General features: G+C 45.3%; 1 protein-coding gene across 1 annotated transcript in view; it reads left to right on the plus strand.

The window, feature by feature from the left end:
* LOC127428035 (echinoderm microtubule-associated protein-like 6) overlaps window positions 1-23,439 on the plus strand; it is a 92,007-nt gene extending 68,568 nt beyond the window's left edge. The window contains exons 34-42 of the mRNA XM_051676057.1: window positions 4,360-4,517; window positions 4,601-4,715; window positions 4,896-5,084; window positions 14,624-14,796; window positions 14,947-15,109; window positions 15,229-15,332; window positions 15,412-15,565; window positions 15,813-15,913; window positions 22,453-23,439. Coding sequence (XP_051532017.1) covers window positions 4,360-4,517; window positions 4,601-4,715; window positions 4,896-5,084; window positions 14,624-14,796; window positions 14,947-15,109; window positions 15,229-15,332; window positions 15,412-15,565; window positions 15,813-15,913; window positions 22,453-22,477 — 1,182 coding nt within the window. The 3' untranslated portion in view covers window positions 22,478-23,439. The remainder of the gene's footprint in view (window positions 1-4,359; window positions 4,518-4,600; window positions 4,716-4,895; window positions 5,085-14,623; window positions 14,797-14,946; window positions 15,110-15,228; window positions 15,333-15,411; window positions 15,566-15,812; window positions 15,914-22,452) is intronic.
* The last annotated feature ends 549 nt before the right edge of the window (window positions 23,440-23,988 follow it).

Consider the following 23,988-nt stretch of genomic DNA (forward strand, 5'->3'; position numbering starts at 1 on the left):
TTCCGTGATTCCTGATAATATCTCCCAGGTGAAGCATGTATAAGGAGAAAAGCAGTGGCCCTAAAACTGATCTCTGTGGCACTCCATACTTAACTTTTGTTTGATTTGACACTTCCTCATTTACACATACAAAGTGTTAGTGGTCTGATAAATAGGACCTAAACCATGCTAATGCAAGTCCACTAATGCCAACATAATTCTCTAGCCTATTCAAGAGAATGTCGTGATCTGTCATTTCGAAAGCAGCACTAAGATCTAAAAGCACTAGAAGAGAAATGCAGCTGCGATCAGATGATAAGAGCAAGTCATTTATAACTCTGATAAGTGCAGACTCTGTACTGTGATGGGGCCTAAATCCTAACTGAAATTCTTCATATATTTCATTTCTCTGTAGAAATGAACATAGTAGGGAGGACACTACCTTTTCTAGTATTTTCGACATATATGGGAGATTTGAAATCAGTCTGTAATTAGCCAAATCTCCAGGATCAAGTTGTGGTTTCTTAATAAGCGGTTTGATAACTGTCATTTTAAAGTTTCTTTGGACATGTCCTAAGGATAGCGAGGCGTTAATAATATTAAGAAGAGGTTCTGATATTACAGGGAATACCTCTTTTAAGAGCTTAGTTGGTATTGGATCTAACATACTTGTTGTGGCTTTTGAAGTTTTGTTAGCTGTTCATGACATATGACAGCAAAGGATTGAAGTTGCTTGTGAGGAAAATTATGAGACACTGTTTTCTGTGACAAATGATTGCACAATTCCAATTTTATTTCTGATTATTTCAATTTTATCTGTAAAGAAATTCATGAAGTCATTACTATTGTGCTGCGACGGAATATCTGATTCAGTCGTTGCTTTATTCCTAACCAATTTAGCCACAGTACTGAATAAACACCTAGGATTGTTGTGGTTATTTTCTATGAGTTTGCTAAAATATGCTGACCTGGCAGCTTTTAGTGCCTGTCTATAGCTACAGACACTATCCTTCCATGCGCCACAAAATACCTCTAATTTTGTATTCTTCCACTTGCGCTCCATTTTCAGAGCTGCTCTCTTGAGAGCATGAGTGTGATCATTGTACCATGGTGCAGGGCTTTTTTGATCTTTTTAATCGAAGGGGGGCGACACTATCAAGAGTGCTAGAGAAGACTGTATTTATATTTTCTGTTGTTACATCAATTTCTTCTAGAAATTTGGCTTACTGAGTATGTGAGACAATTCTGGAAAATTATTAGTGAATCTATCTTTAGTGGTCGAAAGAATAGTTCTACCTGAACGCTAGTGTGGTATAGATTGAGTGACATTAGCTGATCACAGCAAACAAGAGATGAGGTAATGATCTGAGATGTCATTGGTCTGCGGTAGAATTTCTATAGTATCAATACCAACACCATATGTCAGAATTAAATCTAGCATATGATTTTGGCGATAAGTTGGTCCTGTTACATTTTGTCTGACTCCAAGAGAGTTAAGAATATTGATGAATGCTAATCCCAATGTGTCATCTTCATTATCTATGTGAATGTTGAAGTCACCAACAATTAAAGCTCTATCTACATTAACTACTAGATCTGATAGAAAATTTGCAAATTCACCAAGGAAACCAGAGTACGGCCCGGGTGATCTATATACTGCAGCAAGGGCAAAAGACGACAGAGATTTTGTATTTATATCTGACGGTGTCACATTAAGCATTATTAGTTCAAAAGACTTACTTATATCTTGTCCTCTGAGTAACACCAAAAACTTCACTGTAAATTGTAGCAACACCTCCTCAGATGAGGCTCTTGTTTATAACAATAACCTGGGGGAGTAGATTCATTTAAACTAATATATTCATCCGGTTTAAGCCAGGTTTCAGTCAAACAGAACACATCCAAACTGTGATCTGTAACAATTTCATTTACAATTAGTGCTTTGGTAGAAAGAGATCTAATGTTCAGTGGCCCTACCTTTATATGATGTTTATCTTAAATGTTTTTGTTTTTTCAAGTTTGAACTTAATCACATTTTTTTCTAAATGATTTAGTAAGGGGTCTGTGTTTGGTAGTTCAGGGACAGACACAGTCTCTATATGATATCTAGGTGATACAGTCTCTATGTGTTGTAGTTTATGTGACCTGAGTGACGTCTCAAGGCAGCTAGCAGATGTTCGGATTAACCAGTTTGTCTGCTTACTGACCTGGGCCACAATTAGTCAAATACTATCACTATTAAGACTGTGAGCCAAATTACAAGAGAGGAGAGCGGCACCTTCCCTGGAGGGATGGAGTCCGTCTCTTTTTAGCAGGTCATGTCTACCTCAAAAACTCTTCCAATTGTCTATATACGTATCCTATGCTATTCTCCGGACACCATTCAGACATCCAGCCATTCAGTGACACTAATCTACTATAAATCTCATCACCACGATGAGCAGGGAGGGAGCCAGAGCATATTACAGTGTCTGACATTGTTTTTGCAAGTTCACACACCTCTTTTTTTCTTTTCTTTTTTTTGGGGGGGGATTTTTCCCCTTTTTCAGAATGCCCAATTCCCAATGTGCTTTTTAAGTCCTCGTGGTCGTGTAGTGATTCGCCTCAGTCCGGGAGGCGGAGGACGAATCCCAGTTGCCTCCGCATCTGAGACCGTCAACCCATGCATCTTATCACGTGGCTTGTTGAGCGTGTTGCCACGGAGACATAGCGCGTGTGTTGGCTTCACACCATCCACCGCTCGTCCGGACAGAACGAGCGTACTGGGGGATGGGAGGTCGGAAATGCTCCCATGTCCACATCCAGATCGCCCGTGGTGCATGCCGACCCGGCCGGCTGAGCGTCAGCCCAGGACGGGCCAGGTTGGGGAGCAGCCGCGGTGGCTCCCTGCTTCATGGAGAATGAAGTGAGCCGTGACCGCTACGTTCTCATGGACATGTTCTCGCAATGAGAACATAACCCTTGCATGAAAGCCGCCTTGACGTGCTGGCGCCCCAGACACTCGAGGACATCTTTAAAAAGACAGCAAGCGTTTGCGCAAGCTCTTTTAGAAGAAAATATACTCTTTCTAAAATACTCTTTTAGCACCTGCAGTCTCAGGCTGCCAAAGCGCCCAGGGGAAACACAGCACTCAACCATGTGAGGGTGACCGCTGATATGCGGCGTAAGAATCCAGCAGCGTAGTAAAGAATGAGAAGACGAACACACATGCATTCGGCTCCGAAGAAAAAATCTGAATGAGTGATGCACGCCATCTCCTTTTATACCCATATGTCCAGGGTGGAAAGCGGCATGCAAATTCCACTCGCCAATTTTCATTGGCCTTTTCTATTTTAAGCAAAGGTGATTGGGCTCTCAAGATCGAACCCCTAGTGTCACTACATCGACACAACGTCGAGTGAGTGACAGACAGAGAACCCCACATTTACTGTGTGTTTATGAGTGCTTCTCACAAAACAAGCACATGCAGGAGTTTTCACTCTTTCTTCTCTGTTTCAGTGGTCTGAAAACACTTGGCAAGAATAGTGTCGTCTATGAGAACATTGCATATGATCTCAGACCATCTCAGGAGGTGCTTTGAGTTTTGCTCGCTTTATTTCCATAAAGTAGTTTGCGTTTTGCATGCATTGTGAATTCAACTCTGCAGGTTCATTTTATTTTGACATTGCTTTAATAATTTCCAATTATTTGTGGCTGTATATACGTTACCATACATAGCACATGACATGCAATGACAGAGGTGAACTGTCATGTGTGTCATCATAATTCAAGACAGCCTCAGAAATAGTACTTGAAAAAGAAGTTTCTCTTCTGTTCTTGTCTACTCTTTAGCCTTCATTTGTATGTTGCAAAATTATCATTATTATGATTAGCATAATATGGTATTATATGTTAAATATAACAACAAAATAACATTAATGACAAGATAATATTATATTAAAATTGTATGCATACAACCTATGTATATACACCGATCAGCCACAACATTAAAACCACCTGCCTAATATTGTGTAGGTCCCCCTCGTGCCGCCAAAACAGCACCAACCCCCATCTCAGAATAGCATTCTGAGATGGTATTCTTCTCACCACCGTTGACTTTGTCAGTTCAAACCAGTCTGGCCATTTTCTGTTGACCTCTCTCATCAACAAGGGATTTCCGTCCACAGAACTGCCGCTCACTGGATGTTTCTGGCATCATTCAGAGTAAATTCTAGAGACTGTTGTGCATGAAAATCCCAGGAGATCAGCAGTTATAGAAATACTCAAACCAGCCCATTATAGTCATCATATTTTTTAATATATCAATACATGTGTGACTTTAGTAAATTTGCTGTGCATTTGAAACACTCAGATTGTTATGTCGTTTGTTTCATCTGGCAGAATAACCTGACGTTCACCGGGGCAATAAACGGTGACGTGTACGTGTGGCGGGAGCATTTCCTGGTGCGTGTAGTAGCTAAAGCACACACTGGACCTGTGTTTACCATGTACACAACACTCAGAGATGGACTCATAGTGACCGGAGGCAAAGAGAGACCGTGAGTTCAACAGACACTTGGACACTTGTTGCCCATGTTCAGACGTTTGACCGCTACTGTATATTGTGTGTGTTCATGTGTAGGACAAAAGAGGGCGGAGCTGTGAAACTGTGGGATCAGGAGATGAAGAGATGCAGAGCATTTCAACTGGAGACGGGACTTCCTGTAGAGACCGTCAGATCTGTGTGTAGAGGAAAGGTGAGCCAAATAAAATGATGTGACACTCATGATCATGGTTTATTCATACATTGTATTGGAATAGTACTTGGAGATATGTATTTAAACGTTGATTTTTGAATAAAAGTACAGTATTGTAAAAAAATAAAGTGTACGTTTTGTAGATAGACTATAGTAAAATGGGTTTTTATGGAATAACAGGGAAAGATCTTGGTGGGAACGAAGGATGGCGAGATTATTGAAGTGGGAGAAAAGAACGCCGCCTCCAACACCATGATAAACGGACACACACAGGGCCGTATCTGGGGTCTGGCCACCCATCCCTCTAAAGACGTCTTCATTTCAGCCAGCGATGATGGAACCATCCGCATCTGGGACCTCGCAGATAAGGTCAGGCTGGGATGTTGAGTATGTGATCATGGGTAGTTAACACATAAAGCCGGCGCCACACTGGCAGACTCAAAACAAATAGACTTTGGAGGAGGGGTGACAAACATACCATCTCACCCCAACTCTCTCTCTCTCTCTCTAATTCCCTGTCATGTGGAGCTTGCCGAAATAACAACAGGAGTACCACATGAGCATAAAAAATTGTAATGAGTAATTTAGGGCGTTTTCAGAACTGTAGCTTGCTTGATTTTATTCTGAAACAGGGGCTAAAATAGTTACAATGTTGCATTTACTTCATGGTTCGGTTTGCTTTCACAAGGTTATATTTTAAAACGGACCAAAACTGGAAAATGTCAGTTTTTTAATTTGTGTCCGTCATTAGTGGCTTTTACATTATTTCTCCATTGAAAAGTACCTGTTTGGTCACGGACCTCTCTCTTTCCCTCTCGCGCCCTCACACTTGCACACACATACACAAACAGAGTGAAGACACATTTTTATTTGTCAAAAAGTTGCTGACACCTTCCTACTTGTGTCTGTTCTGCCGCTATCCAAAAGAGTGTAGCAATCGTGAAGATCAACCTATATCTAATATAGCAGCCAAAAGGCTATATCCGTGTTTTGATGATGAATTGCAGTGACGAGCTGACCTACAGATTTCCTCTCTGTCCAGGTAGTCTCTGACCGATTGTTTTGGTGTGGATCAGAGTACGATTGCTGTGTTCAAATATGCCTATACGAACCGAACCAAGGGAGAAAATGCACCAGGTTTCCTTCCAAACGATTCAGGTGTGAAAACACCCTTGGGAAGCGATTCATGGAGTTACATACCTTATGAAAGTGTTTGATTGTGTATTTATACCCTCGAGGCTTGCCATAGAATGTGTATGTCCATGTGCAGCTTTCAGTGAGTAAAGAAATTGCGTTCAATAAAAAGACTGTTTTGCATCTGCTTTCTGATTTAAACAGTCATTTTAGTGTGGAAAAATGCTTGGTGACAGAATCACTTTGGATTGCAATCAGCGTTTGCGACGATATGCAGCTGAGTATGATGAAAATGTTCAGATCAGCTTGACGTCTTGCCAGTACTTCAGTAAAAGAAGAAGCTCATTGGTCACTTGATGAGAACACTTGACAGAATGACTTTTTCAAGCAAGCCTGATGTGCTTTTTCAGTTTTTGAAACCATTAACTCAAGTGGTAAATGATCTCCCGCTGAGAGATACAGACTCTGTGCACGGTCATTTCTGCGTTTTGCCTCAGGGGCCTCACTTACTTCCGGCACAGAGCCGGAAACTATTTTTTTCCAGGCTGTAAGGATGACTGGATGAAGTGGAAATTACATTTTCGCATTATTTACAGGAGTTTCTGTGGATGATATTGGACAATATACATCACAAATTGAGGCACTGAGCTGTTGCTTCATCCAGGAAAACGAAGAAGGGGTTTAACAACGTCGTGGTTACTTGTGTGACCTCCGTTCCCTGATGGAGGGAACGAGACGTTGTGTTGATGTAGTGACACTAGGGGTCACTCTTGGGAGCCCGAGACACCTCTGGTCTTTGATAAAAGGCCAATGAAAATTGGCGAGTGGTATTTGCATGCCACTCCCCCGGACATATGGGTAGAAAAGGAGCTGGTATGCAACCACTCATTCAGGTTTTATGCTGAGGAGCCGAGACAAGGTCCGGCCATTTCAGCGGGTAGTTCAGTGTTGTGGCAGGAGGGACACAACGTCTCGTTCCCTCCATCAGGGAAGGGAGGTTACACAAGTAACCATGACGTTCCCTATCTGTCACTCACTCGACGTTGTGTCGATGTAGTGACACTAGGGGTCCCTATACGAAACACCACAACTGGCTGAACTGTGTAACGTGAACTGGCAGTGTGTGACGGGCAGACCACTGTGTGCCTCGTAGCCAGCACACCAGGTCAACATGTAACCTCCCCCAACATAGTTATGAGTTACGAACGGCCCTTTGGGGACAAGTCGACTACCCAAAAGATAGAGACAGGCTAACCCAGTCGTGGCCTCTTTTCCCCCTCTTTTTTTCCACTCCCTAAAAAAGAAGGGGGATTATCCGACTGGGCCACCAGTCTAGTCGGGGGGTGTCCCTCCCAAGGGGAGGACACCACAGAGACCACACCTTGCCCAAAGAGAGGGGGGGATATTTAAGTCAAACAATACGTCACATGGTCATGCCGACCATGTGGAGAGTCTTCAAGGTAGATCCTACCCAACGGGGGAGGAGTTACTACAAACATGGAGACTGTGGCAGAGGGGCTCTGCCCAAGGAAGACGCAGTTTGCCAACAGGGAAACGAATTAGCGGAAGATATACATTGCATGGGGTTTGCCTTACAGGGAACTGCTACATGCAGAGCACCTACCCCAGAACAGGACTCTTAGTTAGCATGTGTACTGGGCCGGCAGCAAGTCTCTCTGAACACTCGACTGCCACAGGGCTCGGAGGAAGTCAACCAGGGAACATAGTTTGTGAACACTACTGGGAATTAATGGCTCAAAAGAGGTGGAAGGCGCTATGTGCAAGCGATACACCCAGCCGGCTATCCCGGGCTTATCCGCTTGTATTGCGTGCCACTACCTGGGATGAAACCGGTTCCACCGGCTCACTGGGGGAAACACATATTTGCGCAGGCCAGGGGGCCAGCTGTGTGCCAGCGTGTCTATGCCGAGGGGGGCCTCGGTCAGGGCATACCAGAGCAGGCAGAGGGAGGATTCTTGGGAGGTGAACAGGTGCACCTGTGCCTGTCCGAATCGACTCCAAATCAGCTGGAGTCTCCACTCTCCCCTGAGGGTAACCTGCCATGACAGCGCGTCCGCTGTAGTGTTGAGGTTGCCCGGGATGTGAGTGGCTTGCAGTGACTTGAAGTGCTGCTGACTCCAGAGGAGGAGACGGCGGGCGAGTTGTGACATATAACAAGAGCGCAGACTGCCTTGGCGGTTGACATATGCTACCGTTGCCATGTTGTCTGTCCAAACTAACACGTGCTTGCCCTGGATCAACGGCCGAAACCTCCACAGGGCGAGCAGAATTGCCAACAACTCGAGGCAGTTGATGTGCCAATGCAGTCGAGGGCCCTTCCACAGGCCGGCGGCTGCGTGCCCGTTGCAAACAGCGCCCCAGCCCGTTTTGGAGGCATCTGTCATGATCACGACGTGCCTGGAGACCAGTTCTAGGGGAACACCTGCCCGTAGAAACGAGAGGTCGGTCCAAGGGCTGAAAAGACGGTGACAGACCGACGTGATGACCACGCGATGTGTCCCGCGGCACCATGCCCATCTCGGGACTCAAGTCTGAAGCCAGTACTGAAGCAGTCTCATATGCATCAACCCGAGCAGGGTGGCTACCGCTGAGGATGCCATATGCCCCAGGAGCCTCTGAAAAAGTTTCAGTGGAACCGCTGTTTTCTGTTTGAACACCTTCAAACAGGCCAGCACTGACTGGGTGCGCTCGTTCGTGAGGCGCGCTGTCAAAGAGACTGAGTCCAACTACAAACTCAGGAAAGAGATGCTCTGAACCGGGAGGAGCTTGCTCTTTTCCCAGTTGACCTGAAGCTCTAGTCAGGTGTGAGAGCACCAAGTCCCTGTGTGTGCACAACATGTCCCAAGAGTGAGCTAGGATTAGCCAGTCGTCGAGATAGTTGAGAATGCGAATGCCCACTTCCCTTAATGGGGCAAGGGCTGCCTCTGCGACCTTCATGAAGACGCGAGGAGACAGGGACAGGCCGAAAGGGAGGACCTTGTACTGATACGCCTGACCCTCGAATGCAAACCGCAGGAAGGGTCTGTGTCAAGGAAGGATCGAGACGTGGAAGTATGCGTCCTTCAGGTCTACCGCCGCAAACCAATCTTGATGCCGGATGCTCACCAGAATGCGTTTTTGCATCAGCATCTTGAACGGGAGTCTGTGTAAAGCCCGGTTCAGTACTCGCAGGTCCAAGATTGGCCGGAACCCACCGCCTTTTTTCGGTATGAAGAAGTAGGGGCTGTAAAACCCCTTCTTCATCTCGGCCGGAGAACCTGGGCGAGCGCCTGGTGAACTGAATCACGTAGCCGAGTCGGACGGTCCGGACCAGCCATCGCGACAGATTGGAAAGCGCAAGCCACAAATCCAAGTTCCGCGCAAGGGGGACCAAGGGGACAACGTTGTCGGACGTAACAGCAGGTGGGGCGTCGCGGCAGGGCAGAGCTTGAGGTGCCACACCACGACGTAGCCGTGCTGAGTCTAGGGACATCGAAGCACTTACCTGGCTCCTTAATGACCACCCCCGGAACAGCCTGGGACGGGGGAGGAAGAGGCCTGTCCTCGTAACCCGTGGAGACTGCCACATCGGGGGCGGCTGTGTGCCACAGCTGGGTGCTCAGGGGCGGGAAAACCACCACTGGAGCGCCAATCCTGCAAGGAAAAAAACCAGTGGACGGTAGTCGTGATGACGACCGTGCACACTGGGTATGTGACCCAGGGAAGAAGGAAACCGCTCTTTTGCTGAACTGTTGGGTACCGCAGCCACTTGGGCATGCGGCGAAATCAAACAAAAGGCAACAAAAGATTCTCCACCCGGCCCTCCACCGGGGGATGGAGTGGTCTTCTTACCAGCTCCAGGTGAATGGGTTTCTTCGACCCTGGGTTGCCCGTCTCAGGGTCGCTTGACGACCTCCGTGGGTTCTTAGCGGCCAACTGTGAGACGGGTGGCGTCTGCTTCCTGCAATGGGCTCCACGCAGGGGCTGGGCCGAAGGGGCGGGCTGCGGCGGAGCCGGTACAGTCACCGCAGGGGGACGCCCTTGGCAACGAGCAGATGGGGTGTGGGATTTAGAGCCTCCGTCTGCTGCTTCACCGCCGAGAACTGCTGGGCAAAGTCCTCAACGGTGTCGCCGAATAGGCCAGCCTGGGAAATGGGGGCAGCAAGGAACTGTGTTTTGTCAGCCTCACCCATCTCGACCAGGTTGAGCCAAAGGTGGCGCTCCTGGACCACTAATGTGGCCATCGTCTGCCCGAGAGACCATGCCGTGACCTTTGTCCTTTGTCGCTCGGAGAGCGAGGTCGGTCGCTGAGAGCAGTTCCTAAATCAGATCTGGGGCGGAACTACCCTCGTGCAGTTCTTTTAGCACCTTGGCTTGGTGGACCTGCAGGAGAGCCATGGCGTGCAGGGCAGAGGCAGCTTGTCCAGCAGCGCTGTAGGCTTTAGCCATCAGGGATGACGTGAACCTACAGGGCTTGGACGGGAGCTTAGGGTGTCCGCGCCAGGTGGTGGCGCTCTGCAGGCATAGGTGCACCGCGAGTGCCTCATCCACGGGGGATTCGCCGTATAGCCCCTGGCCGCCCCGCCATCGAGGGTAGTGAGGGGGGGGAACTGAGGAATCGGGGCCGGGCAGTAAAATGTGCCCCCCACGATTTCGTCAGCAATTCCTGCATTTCCGGGAAGAAAGGCACTGGAGTGGGGCGTGGCTGCTTTGAGCGGCGCTGCGAGCCCAGGAACCAATCATCGATCCGCGAGGGTTCAGGGGAGAGCGGAGGGTTCCACTCTAACCCGACGCTCGCGGCCGCCCGGGAAAGCATGTCCATCACCTCTGCATCAGCCTGTGACTGGGCAATCGTCCCCCGAGGGGAGGAGCCCAATTGAGGCTTCTGCATCTGACTGGACAAGCCATTCTCCGATGCTGCGCTCGAGAGCTCATCATCTTCGCGGGCCCCGAACAAGAAGCCAGACTCGCTGTGTGACGAGCCGGCGAACTCATCCGGAATCCCGATTGGGGCAGACGAGCGTGCTGGGGAATGGGAGGTCCGCGGGGGGATACCCCAATGTTGCCATGGTCATGTTCTCGCAGTGAGAACATGAACCATTCACAAATGCTGCCTCCGTGTGGGTCGCGCCCAGACACGAAAGACAGCGATCATGACCATCCAAAGTTGAGAGATAACAACCGCAACCAGGAATAACACACAATCGGAAAGGCATCTTTAAAAAGACGCGTCTTTAAAAAGATGTTCCATGTGTGCTGCTCTTTTAGAGAAATATAATCTTTTAGAGAAATAAACTCTTTCAGAAAATATACTCTCTTTTTCTGCCGAAGCGCCCAGGGGCGTTCTCTGCAGTGCACCAGTGCAGAGGAGGGAGAAGCCGCTGAAATGCGCCGTCAGATCCAGCAGAGGTGAATGAACAGTCGTAATTCAGCTCAGTGAGCATGACTGTTCGGCTCCGAAGAGAAAATCTGAATGAGTGGTTGCATACCAGCTCCTTTTATACCCGTATGTCCGGGGGAGTGGCATGCAAAAACCATTCGCCAATATTCATTGTCCTTTAATCAAAGACAAGAGGTGTCTCGGGCTCCCAAGAGTGACCCCTAGTGTCACTACATCGACACAACTTCGAGTGAGTGACAGATAGGGAACGTGTATTATAAGTTATATCGACCACAATGAGTGTGAATATTAACAACAAGCTTAGCAAGGTCCCTGTTTCCGACTGTATTACACATGTAATTATTTTGATTCATTTTGCTAGATAAAGTATAGCCCTGTGATATTATAAGTTAATATAATAAGACAACTGATGATACTCCAGATTTACAGCAAATGCAGGAGTGAACGATAATATATTTCTTAACTTAGTGACTCTTACTTTAACCATACAGTTTGTCTAATAGTGGTCAATATTAGTTTATTTTATTGTATTTATGCAGTATAATATAATTTTCACTTTCAGTATGTTACGCTAATAAAATCGCGTCCCGTTTCTGAGAGATTTTTTCTTGTGCGTGTGCAGCACTGATGGTAGACGAATACTTATGAGAAGTGAACATTTTATTCTTCTTTTTTTCTTTCTTTTATTTGCAAAAAAAAAAAAAGCAAAAAAGGGACAGTTAACAATAAAGCAGTAATTTGACAATAAATTTAGATGAAATTGTGTGGTAACACTTTACAATAAAGTTTGATTTGTTAACATGCATTAACGCATTAGTTATGAACAAACAAACTATATATATATTTTTAAGTATTTATTAATCTTTGTCAATATTAGTTAATAAAAATACAATTGTTCATTGTTAGTTCATGTTAACTAATATTGTTAACAAATGGAACCTTATTGTAACCAAATTGTTACCAGTTGTGTTATTGTATCATCATTATTGTTATTTATGGATATTGTGGATACACATTATATGAATAAAAATGAATTATTCCTCAACTGGACGTTTTTTGTTTTTTTTTTCCCAGTAGTGCTTTACTCATGTGTAATCTCATGCTTTGACTAGGAGGGAAATATAATAATTCACATAAAATCAGTACTGTGTGTAGTGTTCTCAGTGATGTTTCGTCACCTTGGGGATAGTTGAGCAATGGAGCAACTGTCCCACATCATCTTCTGGTGATTGTTTGTGCTCACTTTGACATGAATCGCTTGTGTTGTTGTATTTCTCACTTGTAAATCACTGTACAATTGCTGGGTGTAAATACTTTGCATACAGAGGAAGTCTTACACAATGGCATTGCAGTTCTGCAAGCTTCAAATTGTATGTATTTACACTTTTGAAGCTCATTACTGAGATCATTTTTATACTTTTACCAAATAAAATTAAATTTGTTGTGATCAGTCATGTTATTTTAGAAAGAAGAGTAGTTTGCTACAACTCTTGACACTTTCATGTTAGCTGGATACGATACCGGAAGCTCGTTATCACCCTGAAATTTTACCGGAAATTCGTAGGTTACGTGCCGTGCATAGAGTCCATACACTCTTTGTCTCCCTTCACCTGACCGGCATCAGTGATTATGTTAATGAAGCTCACAACTGAAAATCACTGGAAACATTTGCTAGTGTGGCGTCAGCTTAACATGAATGTAGAAGGGAAAGTGTATATTGTAGACACACTACACTATTTTAGATCATTTTTAAAGTTTTTTTTCTTTACCATTTTTAATTGCCTTTTTGATTTATAATCTGATTATAGTGCTTCTTAACATCAGGCACTTGTTAAAACTCTTTTCACATTCTGATAATTTTTTTAATTTGTCAATTAACAATGTCCAACAGTGTCTGTACATGCATCACAGGAGATTTATGTCATTTTTGTCATGAAAATTCCCACCACAGTGTCATTTCCAGCACATCTCAAATTCTGTTTTGTGTTTAATAGAATTCTGTGCTTGAAATGACACTGATGGAAATGACATTTAAAAATATATATATAATAAAATGTCTGACTCCTTTGTCTTGCTAAGGCTAATTTCATTGTTAACATTCGATGTATTTGAAATACACACAATTAAATAATATTTTCCCATTTTTTGAGTAATTTGACAAAATTACTGCTTGATCGGAACTGACAGCCAATGAAAATACTCTGCTCACAAGTGATATTTCCCTTGATTTTTCTTTGTTTTCTTCAAAAATCATATTCTCATATTTCATCTCAATTATGCTCTTCACTGACACTTTTGTCCACTTGGTTAACAAGTACACTAACTTTTGAAAAAACTTTAGGGGCAGAATTGTTTGGTGTGGTGTGCCTCAACTGTGGGATAGTCGCTAGTTTTGAAAATGGAAAGAAATTATTTTCACACAACAATATTGAAATGGTTTATGTTTATTTCACTATTTGTTTAGATGATCAGAGTTTTAAGCTTTTTATAATTCGTGTTCTTTTTTCTTTTTTTTATATCCCCTTTTTCTCCCCAATTTGGAATGCCCAATTCCCACTACTTAGTAAGTCCTCGTGGTGGCGCGGTTACTCCGGGTGGTGGAGGACAAGTCTCAGTTGCCTTCGCTTCTGAGACCGTCAATCCATGCATCTTATCACGTGGCTCGTTGTGCATGACACCGCAGAAACTCACAGCATGTGGAGGCTCATGCTACTCTCCGCGATCCACGTACAACTTACCACACGCCCCATTGAGAGCGAGAACCACTAATCATGACCACGAGGAGGTTACCCCATGTGACTCTACCCTCCCTAGCAACCGGGTCAATTTGGTTGCTTAGGAGACCTGGCTGGAGTCACACAGCACACCCTGGATTCGAACTCGCAACTCCAGGGGTGATAGTCAGCGTCAGTACTCGCTGAAATACCCAGGCCCCAATTCGTGTTTTTTTTAATGGATTTTCAGAGTTTAATATTGAAAGTCTGTGTCTGGATCAAGACTAAAACAGTCAAATCTAGACATAAAAAGGATTTGTAAAGGACCAAAAATAAACGATGAAGGCCTGGTAAAAGTTTCCAAGACATTTTTTTTAATTAGACCTTCATATACAAAAAGAAAATTTTCAAAAAAGTCAACCCCTGTGACATGATGTTGAAGAATCACCCAATATTTTTTTATATTAAGATAATACACTTAATATAAACCTACAGTATACAGGGTTTCCACAAGCATGGGAAAAATATCAGGGAATTTTAATATTGTGATTATTAGACCTGGAAAAGTCATGAATATTAATACAATTTTACGAACAACTGAAGAAGTCACAGAAATTCATTGGTTATAAATCTCTGTAAATAAATGTTTTGCCTTCCAGAAACTTCTGAACAAAGTGAGTCTTGGTCATCCAGCAAAGTGCACGGCGTACAGTCCGAACGGTGAAATGGTGTCGATCGGTATGGAGAATGGAGAGTTTATAGTGCTGCTGGTGAATTCACTGACCGTATGGGGCAAAAAGAGAGACCGCAGCGTGACCATACAGGACATACGGTCAGAATTCTGGAGAAAACACAGAAGATGACAAATGAAAACATTAATACATGAACATGTTTGATAAATAAAGTGAAACAAAATGAAATCAAAGTAATCATATTCATTTTCAAGGCTTTCCTAACTGAATAACGTTTCTCTTGATGACAGGTTTAGTTCTGATAACAGACTGTTGGCCGTTGGGTCGGTGGAGTGCGCTGTAGATTTTTACGATCTCACACTCGGTCCATCTCTGAACCGGATTGGTTATTGTAAAGATATTCCTGGCTTTGTCATCCAGCTGGACTTTTCTGCTGACAGCAAATACATTGAGGTACAAATCATTTCACAAAACATGTTGAGCAAAAGCAAGTGAGTAAATAAATACTGTGTCATACACAATAGAAGTAGCCCATCTACTTTGAATATGTGCATGTGTGTGTCTGTTTTAAGGTCTCTACTGGTTCATATAAGCGGCAGATACATGAGGTTCCCAGCGGAAAGATCGTCACAGAGCAAACCCTGATTGACAGGATCACCTGGGCTACCTGGACCAGGTATGAATGTTCTTCATCACAACTTACCCACAAAGTTTGCTGAGGTGATTCACTGTGGTAAATGTCATCTCTCGAACAGTGTTCTTGGTGATGAGGTTCTGGGCATCTGGCCGCGTAACGCAGAGAAGGCTGACGTGAACTGCGCGTGTGTTTCTCACACTGGACTGAACGTCGTCACTGGAGATGACTTTGGTCTTGTCAAACTCTTCGACTTTCCATGCTCCGAGAAATTTGTAAGTTAAGAGAGAATCAGCCTATACCTCATGAAAGTAACAATCAAAAAGTTTCTGAGCACACTCGAGGCTATTTGTCACAGGGATTTTACCGTAACTAAGGGTAAAACTGCTTTTCTTGAGAGCATGGTATATAGATAAAATTCCGATATGAAAGATTACACTGTCTTGAGAGGCTTATTGCTTTATTCTAGGGACATTTCCATATCAGCATGTGAGATTTACCTATTCTGTTTCCTTTTTACAGGCCAAACATAAACGATACTTTGGTCACTCTGCCCATGTGACCAACATTCGTTTTTCTTATGACGACAAATATGTGATAAGTGTTGGAGGCAACGACTGTAGGTGAGCTGAGATCTATCTATCTGTCTGTCTCTTTATCAGTCTGTCTGTCTGTATTCTATCTATCTATAGTACATATCTGTCTGTCTATATGTATGTCCGAATGTCTGTCTGTCTGTATTCTATCTATCTATAGTACATGTCTGTCTGTCTATATGTATGTCCGAATGTCTGTGTCTGTCTGTCTCTATTTATTTATCTGACTTTCTGTATATCTGTCTGTCTGTATCTCTCTCTATCTGTTTGTCTCTCTCTCTCTATCTGTCTGTCTGTCTCTCTCTACCTGTCTATCTGTCTGTCTGTTTCTCTGCCTGTATATCTGTATGTCTGAATGTCTGTCTGTATATATGTCTGAATGTCTGTGTGACAAGGAGGATGGTGGTGCCGGGCCATGAGTATGCACGCCTGGCCCCTAATCGGGATAATCAGCTGAGGAGAGGGATAAGTGCAGCGGGATGCAGCAGTTCGAGAGAGAGAAAACGTCATGGTTACTTGTGTAACCTCCGTTCCCTGATGGAGGGAATGAGGCGTTGTGTCGATGTAGTGACACTAGGGGTCACTCTTGGGAGCCTGAGAAACCTCTGGTCTTTGATAAATGGCCAATGAAAATTGGCGAGTGGTATTTGCATGCCACTCCCCCGGACATATGGGTAGAAAAGGAGCTGGTATGCAACCACTCATTCAGGATTTATGCTGAGGAACCGAGACAAGGTCCGGCCATTTCAGCGGGTAGTTCAGCGTTGTGGCAGGAGGGACACAATGTCTCATTCCCTCCATCAGGGAACGGAGGTTACACAAGTAACCATGACGTTCCCTATCTGTCACTCACTCGACGTTGTGTCGATGTAGTGACACTAGGGGTCCCTATACGAAACGCCATAACTGGCTGAACTGTGTTATGTGAACTGGCGGTGTGTGGTGGGCAGACCACTGTGTGCCTCATAGCCAGCACACCAGGTCGACACGTAACCTCCCCCAACATAGTTATGAGTGTCGAACAGCCCTTTGAGGACAAGTCGACTACCCAAAAGATAGAGACAGGCTAACCCAGTCGTGACCATGACACGCCTGGAGACCAGTCCTAGGGGAACACCTGCCCGTAGAAATGAGAGGTCGGTCCAAGAGCTGAAAAGACAGTAACAGACCGGCGTGATGACCACGCGATGTGTCCCGCGGCTCCATGCCCATCTCGGGACTTGAGTCTGAAGCCAGTGCTGAAGCGGTCTCATATGCATCAACCCGAGCAGGGTGGCCACAGCTGAGGATGCCATATGCCCCAGGAGCTTCTGAAAAAGTTTCAGTGGAACCGCTGTTTTCTGTTTGAACGCCTTCAAACAGGCCAACACCGACTGGGCGCGCTTGTTCGTGAGGCACGCTGTCGAAGAGACTGAGTCCAACTCCAATCCGAGAAAAGAGATGCTCTGAACCGGGAGGAGCTTGCTCTTTTCCCAATTGACCTGTAGCCCTAGTCAGCTGAGGTCCCTGTGTGCGCACAACATGTCCCGAGAGTGAGCTAAGATTAGCCAGTCGTCGAGATAGTTGAGAATGCGAATGCCCACCTCCCTTAGCGGGGCAAGGGCTGCCTCTGCGACCTTCATGAAGATACGAGGAGACAGGGACAGGCCAAAAGGGAGGATCTTGTACTGATATGCCTGACCCTCGAATGCAAACCACAGGAAGGGTCTGTGTCGAGGAGGGATCGAGACGTGGAAGTACGCGTCCTTCAGGTCTACCGCCGCGAACCAATCTTGATGCTGGACGCTTGCCAGAATGCGTTTTTGCGTCAGCATCTTGAACGGGAGTCTGTGTAAAGCCCGGTTCAGTACTCGCAGGTCCAAGATTGGCCGCAACCCACCACCTTTTTTCGGTACAATGAAGTAGGGGCTGTAAAACCCCTTCTTCATCTCGGCCGGAGGGACAGGTTCTATCGCGCCCTTCCGTAGGAGAGTAGCGATCTCCGCGCGCAAGGTAGCAGCGTTTTCGTCCTTCACCAAGGTGAAGTGGATACAGCTGAACCTGGGCGGTCGCCTGGCGAACTGAATCACGTAGCCGAGTTGGACGGTCCGGACCAGCCATCGCGACAGATTGGAAAGTGCAAGCCACATGTCCAAGTTCCACGCAAGGGGGACCAAAGGGACAACGTCGTCGGACGTACTGGCAGGTGGGGCCTTGCAGCGGGGCGGAGCTCAGGGTGCCACACCCTGTCGTGGCCGTGCTGAGTCTAGGGACATCGAAGCACTTTCCTGGCTCCTTGTGACCACCCCTGGAACAGCCTGGGACGGGGGAGGAAGAGGCCTGTCCTCGTGACCTGTGGAGACTGTCACATCGGGGGCGGATTTGTGCCACAGCTGGGTGCTCAGGGGCAGGAGACCGCCGCTGGAGCGCCAAACCTGCCAAATAGAGTGGTGGACAGTGGTCGTGATGATGGCCGTGCACACCGGATACGTGACCCAGGGAACAAGGAAACCACTCTTGCTGAGCTCTTGAGTACTGCAGCCACTTGGGCATGCAGCGCAATTAAATGCAAAGGTAACAAAAAATTCTCCGCCTTCGACCGGGGCATGGAGAGGTCTGCTTACCAGCTCCAGAGCAGCGGGTTTCGTCGTCCCTGGGTCGCCCGTCTCGAGGGCGCTTTGAAGCCTTTCACGCGTTCTTGTCGGCCGCGAGACGGGTGGCGTCTGCTTCCTGCGGTGGGCTCCACGCCGGGGCCGGGCCGAAGGGGCGGGCTGCGGCAGAGCCAGTGCAGTCACCGCAGGGGGACGCCCTTGGCGACAAGCAGACAGGGTGCAGGATCTTGAGCCGCGCCGGGGCAGGATATGCCGGATAGACTCCGTCTACTGCTCCACCGTTGAGAACTGCTGGGCAAAGTCCTTGACGGTGTCGCCGAATAGGTCAGCCTGGGAGATGGGGGCAGCAAGGAACTGTGTCCTGTCGGCATCACCCATCTCATCCAGGTTGAGCCAAAGGTGGCGCTCCTGGACAACTAATGTGGACATTGTCCACCCGAGAGACCGCGCCGTGACCTCCGTCGCTCGGAGAGTGAGGTCGGTCACCGAGTGCAGTTCCTGCATCAATCCCGGGGCGGAACTACCCTCGTGCAGTTCCTTTAGCGCCTTGGCGGACTTGCAGGAGAGCCATGGTGTGCAGGGTGGAGGCGGCTTGTCCAGCGGCACCGTAGGCCTTGGCCGTCAGAGACGACGTAAACCTACAGGCCTTGGACGGGGGCTTTGGGCACCCGCGCCAGGTGGCAGCGATCTGCGGGCATAGGTGCACCGCGAGTGCCTTTATCCACCGGGGGATTGCCGAATAGCCCTTGGCCACCCCACCATCGAGGGTAGTGAGGGTGGGGAAGCTGAAAAGATCGGGGCCGGGCAGTAAAAAAAAGTGCCTCCCACGACCTTGTCAGCTCTTCATGCACTTCCGGGAAGAAAGAAATGGGGGCGGGGCGTGGCTTTGAGCAGCGCCGCAAGCCCAGGAACCAATCATCGAGCCACGAGGGTTCAGGGAAGAGCAGAGGGTTCCACTCTTGCCGATGCTCGCGGCTGCCCAGGAAAGCATGTTTTCATCCCCATGTCAGCCTGTGACTGGCAATCGTCCCCGAAGTGAGGAGCCCAGCTGAGTCTTACGCGTCCAACTGGAGGAGCCCGCTCTCCGATGCTGCGCTGAGCTCATCACTTTCGCGGGCTCCGAATAAGAGGTCGAACTCGCCGTGAGACGAGCCGGCGGACTCATCCAGAAGCCCGATCGGGGCAGACGAGCGTGCTGGGGAATGGGAGGTCTGCGGGGGGATACCCGGTGGAGGCGGTCCCATTGGGGTTCCCAAATCGCCCCCAGTGCTGCTGCGCTGGCCTCATAACCGTGGGTAAAAGGACCGAGGCGGGGAGCCTCTGGGGTGGCTTGCTTTCTTGCAAAGGTGAGCCGCGACCGCATCGTCAGATCCAGCAGAGGTGAATGAACAGTCGTGGGAATTCAGCTCAGTGAGCTTGACCGTTCGGCTCTGAAGAGAAAATCTGAATGAGTGGTTGCATACCAGCTCCTTTTATACCCGTATGTCCGGGGGAGTGGCATGCAAATACCACTCGCCAATTTTCATTGGCCTTTTATCAAAGACCAGAGGTGTCTCGGGCTCCCAAGAGTGACCCCTAGTGTCACTACATCGACACAACATCGAGTGAGTGACAGATAGGGAACCACACGCAGCTTCTGTGTGTGCATTTGTGTGTCTTTTTGTTTCATTAAATATTATTTTGACCATTCAGCTGGTTCCCCCCTCCTCCTTTCCCATTTTTAACTTTGTAACAGTCTGTCTGTCTCTCTGTCCGTCCGTCTGTCTCTTTACAGTATCTATCTATATGTCTGTATCTCTATCTGTCTGTCTCTCTCTCTGTATATCTGTCTGTCTTTATCTGTCTATCTATCTGTCTGTCTCTCCATCAGTCTGTCTGCCTCTCTGTATTCTATCTATCTATATGTCTGTCTGTCTCTCTATCTGTCTGTCTGTATCTGTTTATCTATCTGTCTTTCTGTCTGTCTGTCTCTCTGTCTGAATGTATGTGTCTGTCTATCTTTCTATCTATCTGTCTGTCTGTTTATCTATCTGTATGTCTGAATGTCTATCTATCTATCTATCTATCTATCTATCTGTCTGTCTGTCTCTATTTTTCTATTTGTCTTTCTGTCTGTCTGTCTATCTTTCTATCTGTCTGTCTACAGTTGAAGTCAGAAGTTTACATACACTTAGGTTGAAGTCATTAAAACAAATTTTTTAACCACTCCACAGATTTCATATTAGCAAATTATAGTTTTGGCAAGTTGTTTAGGACATCTACTTTGTGCATGACACGAGTAATTTTTCCAACAATTGTTTACAGACAGATTGTTTCACCTTTAATTGACTATATCACAATTCCAGTGGGTCAGAAGTTTACATACACTAAGTTAACTGCATTTAAGCAGCTTGGAAAATTCCAGAAAACATCAAGCCTTTAGACAATTAGCCAATTAGCTTCTGATAGGAGGTGTACTGAATTGGAGGTGTGCCTGTGGATGTATTTTAAGTGCCTCTTTGCTTGACATCATGGGAAAATCAAAAGAAATCAGCCAAGACCTCAGAAAAAAAACTGTGGAAAAAAGGTCTGGTTTATCCTTGGGGGGCAATTTCCAAATGCCTGAAGGTACCACATTCATCTGTACAAACACCATGGGACCACACTGCCATCATACTGCTCAGGAAGGAGATGCATTCTGTCTCTTGAGATGAACGTATTTTGGTGCGAAAAGTGCAAATCCTAGAACAGAGGCTGCAGGAAAGAGGTAGACAAGTATTTATATCCACAGTAAAACTATTCCTATATCGACATAACCTGAAAGGTTGCTCAGCAAGGAAGAAGACACTTCTCCAAAACCGGCATGAAAAAGCCAGACTACAGTTTGCAAGTGCACATGTTGACAAAGGTCTTCCTTTTGGGAGAAATGTCCTCTGGTCTAATGAAACAAAAATTGAACTGTTTGGCCATAATGACCATCGTTATGTTTGGAGGAAAAAGGGTGAGGCTTGCAAGCCGAAGAACACCATCCCAACCGTGAAGCATGGGGGTGGCAGCATCATGTTGTGGGGGTGCTTTGCTGCAGGAGGGACTGGTGCACTTCACAAAATAGATGGCATCATGAGGAAGGAAAATTATGTGGATATATTGAAGCAACATCTCAAGATATCAGCCATGAAGTTAAAGCTCGGTCGCAAATGGGTCTTCCAAATGGACAATGACCCCAAGCATACCTCCAAAGTTGTGGCAAAATGGCTTAAGGACAACAAAGTCAAGGTATTGGAGTGGCCATCACAAAGCCCTGACCTCAATCTGATAGAAAATCTGTGGGCAGAACTGAAAAAGCATGTGCGAGCAAGGAGGCCTACAAACCTGACTCAGTTACACCAGTTCTGTCTGGAGGAATGGGCCAAAATTCCAGCAACTTAGTGTGAGAAGCTTGTGGAAGGCTACACAAAACATTTGACCCAAGTTAAACAATTTAAAGGCAATTCTACCAAATACTAACAACGTGTATGTAAACTTCTGACCCACTGGGAATGTGATGCAAGAAATAAAAGCTGAAATAAATAATTCTCTCTACTATTATTCTGACATTTCACATTCTTAAAATAAAGTAGTGATCCTAACTGATCTAAGACAGGGAATGTTTTCTACGATTAAATGTCAGGAATTGTGAAAAACTGAGTTTAAATGTATTTGGTTAAGGTGTATGTAAACTTCTGTCTTCAACTGTATATGTCTGTCTATCTAACTGTCTGTATTTATTTATCTATCTGCTTTCTGTCTGTCTGTCTCTATCTATATGTCTATTTATCTATCTGTATGTCTGTATCTCTATCTGCCTGTCTCTATCTGTCTGTCCGTCTGTATGTCTGAATGTCTCTGTCTGTCTGTCTCTCCATCTATCTATCAGTTGGTCTGTCTGTATTCTGTCTATCTGTCGGTCTGTCTAATCTTCCTGTCTCTCTCTCTCTCTCTCTCTCTCTCTGTCAGTGTATTTGTGTGGAGATGTCTCTAATGTGAATCGGCTCCACTCAGTTGGGAATCTCCTCCAAACATCAGAGATTTCCTCTCGATACCTCCAGCGTTTGGATGCTGCACTTCTGTTATGCTGCGTTTAGCTCCTCTTCACCTGATGGACTTTGGATGTTGCGGGAAAAAAGTTTTTTTACCATTCTGTAAAGTGCAATGTTTACACTCTTGTGTACTTTACAAAAAAAGGATTCACTCATCATCATGCCAATATTTCAGATATAAATGTCTTTTTCGTTTTGATTCTTAAGTGCCTTGGAGACAGTTTCCTGTTTGTTTGTTTTTTTCCTGAAATGTTCATATGATGCATATATGGTGCTATATGGAATATGTCCACCTAGAGCTTTGTTAAATGATTTAATGCATTATGCAATTTCTTTTTCTTTTCTTTTTTTTTTACATTTTTTACATAAATGTTAAATATATATACTCATGAATTGTTCTTCCTGTTATAAAATATTAAAAATATCCAAATACATCGGACTCAGGAGCCTTTTACGGCTAAATTAAGTACTGTAAAGTGTAGATGTTATATTTGACCTGTGCTATTTTTGTTAAAATATTTATTTTTTAAGTATGTACGTATTTACGTATTAATTATGCAAATTAGTCGGTCAGTCTTCAAATTGTGGGCGTATATATGGAAATTGCAAAAAAACTCGCTGTCCAAATATAAAAGTAAAATGAAATGTACGTACTGTAGTATTGTTTGCGACGTGTAGATTGCGATGCACTGTGTGTAGCCAATGGTGAGACAGCAGCCGTGTTTATTGTGTGCAGATAGTTATATCTGTAATTTGTATGTTCATGTTTTTGTAATTTCTGTCCTGCAGAGGTAAATCTTATTGAAATATCTATAATAACAATGCATGAAATGAAATCTGTGTGATTGTTGAACATGAATGAATATTGTTATTTTATAATTAAAGAGTAAAATGAGCTCTTATGTCAAAGCAGTGATTTGAGATGGAGTGTTTTTTCCATATTTCACCACCTGGTGGCAAACTGCCTCTCTGTTCCCAATCTGTGAAACACTGCTCACAGCTCTGATAAAGCAGACATGGACCTTGCAGCATTTAAACTACTTCATATATTTAAGAAAATAAATATGAAATATTAATATACAGTCAGCTGTAATTTTATCAAATACATCGCTAAAATACATTGGTTATATATGGAGGTGTTGAACTTTACTAAAGACCTATAATAAATAGAATGCATTTGCAGGTTTTGTTTCAAGGCATTGTAGGAGTGTTTTTTAATGGTGGGGATTGTGATTCACCCCAGTGAGACGAGTCATTTGAATGCATTCACCAAAAAGACTTGTTCTGATTCGTTCAGTTAGTCACCATTTCTGCAGATTACAGTGGATATAAAAAGTCTACACACCCCTGTTAAAACAGCAGGTTTTTGTGATGTAAAAAATTAACAAAGATAAATCATATCAGACTTTTTGCACCTTTAATGTAAAAACTACAACCTATGTAATGCCACTGA

This window comes from Myxocyprinus asiaticus, chromosome 37, assembly GCF_019703515.2.
Source record: "Myxocyprinus asiaticus isolate MX2 ecotype Aquarium Trade chromosome 37, UBuf_Myxa_2, whole genome shotgun sequence".
NCBI classification, from domain to species: domain Eukaryota; kingdom Metazoa; phylum Chordata; class Actinopteri; order Cypriniformes; family Catostomidae; genus Myxocyprinus; species Myxocyprinus asiaticus.